The sequence below is a fragment of the Salvelinus fontinalis genome, chromosome 9, assembly GCF_029448725.1.
Source record: "Salvelinus fontinalis isolate EN_2023a chromosome 9, ASM2944872v1, whole genome shotgun sequence".
In the NCBI taxonomy this organism is placed as follows: domain Eukaryota; kingdom Metazoa; phylum Chordata; class Actinopteri; order Salmoniformes; family Salmonidae; genus Salvelinus; species Salvelinus fontinalis.
The window spans coordinates 45,885,104-45,887,757 of NC_074673.1; the positions used below are offsets into that span (position 1 = coordinate 45,885,104).

General features: G+C 39.4%; 1 protein-coding gene across 1 annotated transcript; it reads left to right on the forward strand.

Moving 5' to 3' along the window:
- Positions 1–238: 238 nt before the first annotated feature.
- LOC129861792 (myoblast determination protein 1 homolog 2-like) lies at positions 239–2,163 on the forward strand. The gene is made up of 3 exons (XM_055932942.1): positions 239–929; positions 1,192–1,270; positions 1,472–2,163. Exons 1-3 carry the CDS (start codon positions 417–419, stop codon positions 1,696–1,698), a joined length of 819 nt encoding a protein of 272 aa, XP_055788917.1. The 5' UTR covers positions 239–416; the 3' UTR covers positions 1,699–2,163.
- The last annotated feature ends 491 nt before the right edge of the window (positions 2,164–2,654 follow it).

Below are 2,654 nucleotides of genomic sequence, written 5' to 3' on the forward strand. Positions count from 1 at the left end.
ATCAGTATGACTGTTTTCAAACGAATAATAGGCCTCGATCTCTATGTCATTATAGGGACAGTTATGAGGAATTGTTCACTAATTAGCGTGAAGTTGTAAACCCCTCCCTAAGCACCCATTCCGCGCGATCATTGGCCAATCCAGGGAGTTGTCAGAAATGCAGAGCACTCCCCTAACTCTAACACCAAGGATAAAAGCTTGTTCGATCCACAGCATCAGCAACAGTTTGCAGGGTGCATTAGGATAGAGGTTGGGGAAAGATAACCACATTCCTACACTAAAACCTAACCATCATTTTAAGGATACTTTTACTTTTTTGCCCAAAGTTTCTGGTAACCTAGAACGTTTGTAACAAATACAGAGCCAGGAGAACAATTGTTACAAAGTTGGTCTTGGAATTTGACAGTTAGATAGAGATGGAGTTGTCGGATATTTCGTTCCCTATCACCTCCGCTGATGACTTTTATGACGACCCGTGCTTCAACACCAGCGACATGCATTTCTTCGAAGACATGGACCCCCGGTTAGTTCATGTTGGTCTCCTCAAACCAGACGACCATCATCATAACGAAGACGAGCACATCAGGGCCCCAAGCGGGCACCACCAAGCCGGTAGGTGCCTCCTCTGGGCATGCAAAGCCTGCAAGAGGAAAACCACCAACACCGATCGCAGGAAGGCTGCTACCATGCGGGAGAGGAGGAGACTGGGCAAGGTCAACGACGCCTTCGAGAACCTGAAGAGATGTACGTCGAACAACCCCAATCAGAGGCTTCCAAAGGTGGAGATCCTGAGAAATGCCATCAGCTACATCGAGTCTCTGCAGTCTCTGCTCAGGGGCCAGGACGGCGAAAACTACTACCCTTCGCTGGAGCATTACAACGGGGACTCTGACGCATCCAGCCCACAGTCCAACTGCTCTGATGGAATGGTGAGTTGGTGCATCTTGACCTCAGTGTCTATGGGCATGTCCACTGGATTTCGGTCGTTCTTATTTACATAAAACGTATACATACATTTAGTAGATCTATTCCATTTTATTTGTAAATATCATTTTGGATTGAGGTCTATAGAATGATATGTTGATTTATAGGTCTTTGGTTTGACATATCATTCCAAAAGTTGACAGAACACAAAATGTGATATTGTATTGGTCGAATTCTTAATAATTTCATATTTTTTTTGTTATCCAGATGGACTATAATGGTCCGGCGTGCACGTCCGCAAGACGAAGCAGTTATGAAAGCTCTTATTTCGCGGAGACTCCAAATGGTAAGTTTCTATTTAGTGTTATATTATTGTGACTTGTTATAGGCCCAGACCTTTATTATACGGTTTTAAAAGAACGTTTTATTCAGCAGCAGCTCTTCTTCAGTAGCCCAAAGTTCAAGACTCATGACAGACAGTATTTGACATTTAGACAACGCTACTAGTTCATTGTTGTCTCTGATGTTTTCTTCGCCTTTGTTACAGCTGATGCCAGAAGCAAAAAGAACGCAGTCATCTCCAGCTTGGATTGTCTATCCAGCATCGTGGAGAGAATCTCAACAGACACGTCCGCGTGCACTATGTTATCAGTTCAGGAGGGTAGCCCCTGCTCTCCCCAAGAGGGATCTATCCTGAGCGAGACAGGGACAACCGTGCCGTCACCGACCAAGTGCCCACAGCCCTCCCATGACCCCATCTACCAAGTGCTATGAAAAGACAGTGATAGTATATGGCTACATTCATAAAAATGAATCGATTCATGTAAATGAAGAAAACAACGAACGAACAGGGTTACAGAATATTGCTGTACGATAAGAATAGGATGGCAAAGTTGCCTTTCCTTCCTTTAATAGAACGTTTTAAAATCTTTGAAATTCAATCATTGGCATCCCATGGGTCACGTTTTATAAGATATAATTTACCGATTTATTTATGTGAATGTAATCGTATTTGAAATATTTGACCACTTTCTTTCCCTTGCCATTTTAATTGTTGATGACAATAGAGGACCATTTTTGTATAGGTCTATGTGTAAATAAGAGGTGAAACGAAAAAAGCTTTTTAATGTATTTAATGTTGCCTGTTTATATTCAGGGGCTCGTGGTTTGTTTGTTGTGAGAAATGTTTAACTTTATATTTATACATCTTAAAATTTGTGAAAGTCGTTCGATGTTATTATAAATAAATGACCATGGCTATTTATACAAAACATGATTCATCATTTACTCTATTGCTTTGCAAAGATAACTGAATGTGTTTTGCCTGGTATATTTAACCTGAGGAACAAAGATTATAATGACATATTGAAATTCTAAAATATCTTCAAAATACTGAAGCATATTATACTATATTAAGCACATTATATTATAATATTAGGCCTATTGTAAATTTGATCATTTCGCGATTTATACTGGATCCACATAATTTAAAATACATATATAATAATTCACATCCCTTTGATTACAAAATAAAACGAAATAAAGAACACAATAGCATATGATCAGACATAAATTATTTGTATACTTACTCCATGTCATATGTAACGTCTCAACGCATTAACTATGATGGAAAGATGATGGTTTCTAAAGTATTCATGTTTCTTCCAAGCAGAAGACAACTGCATTGGAGCAGATTTATTAAAAAAAATCCCTGTATGCCTATATATTAA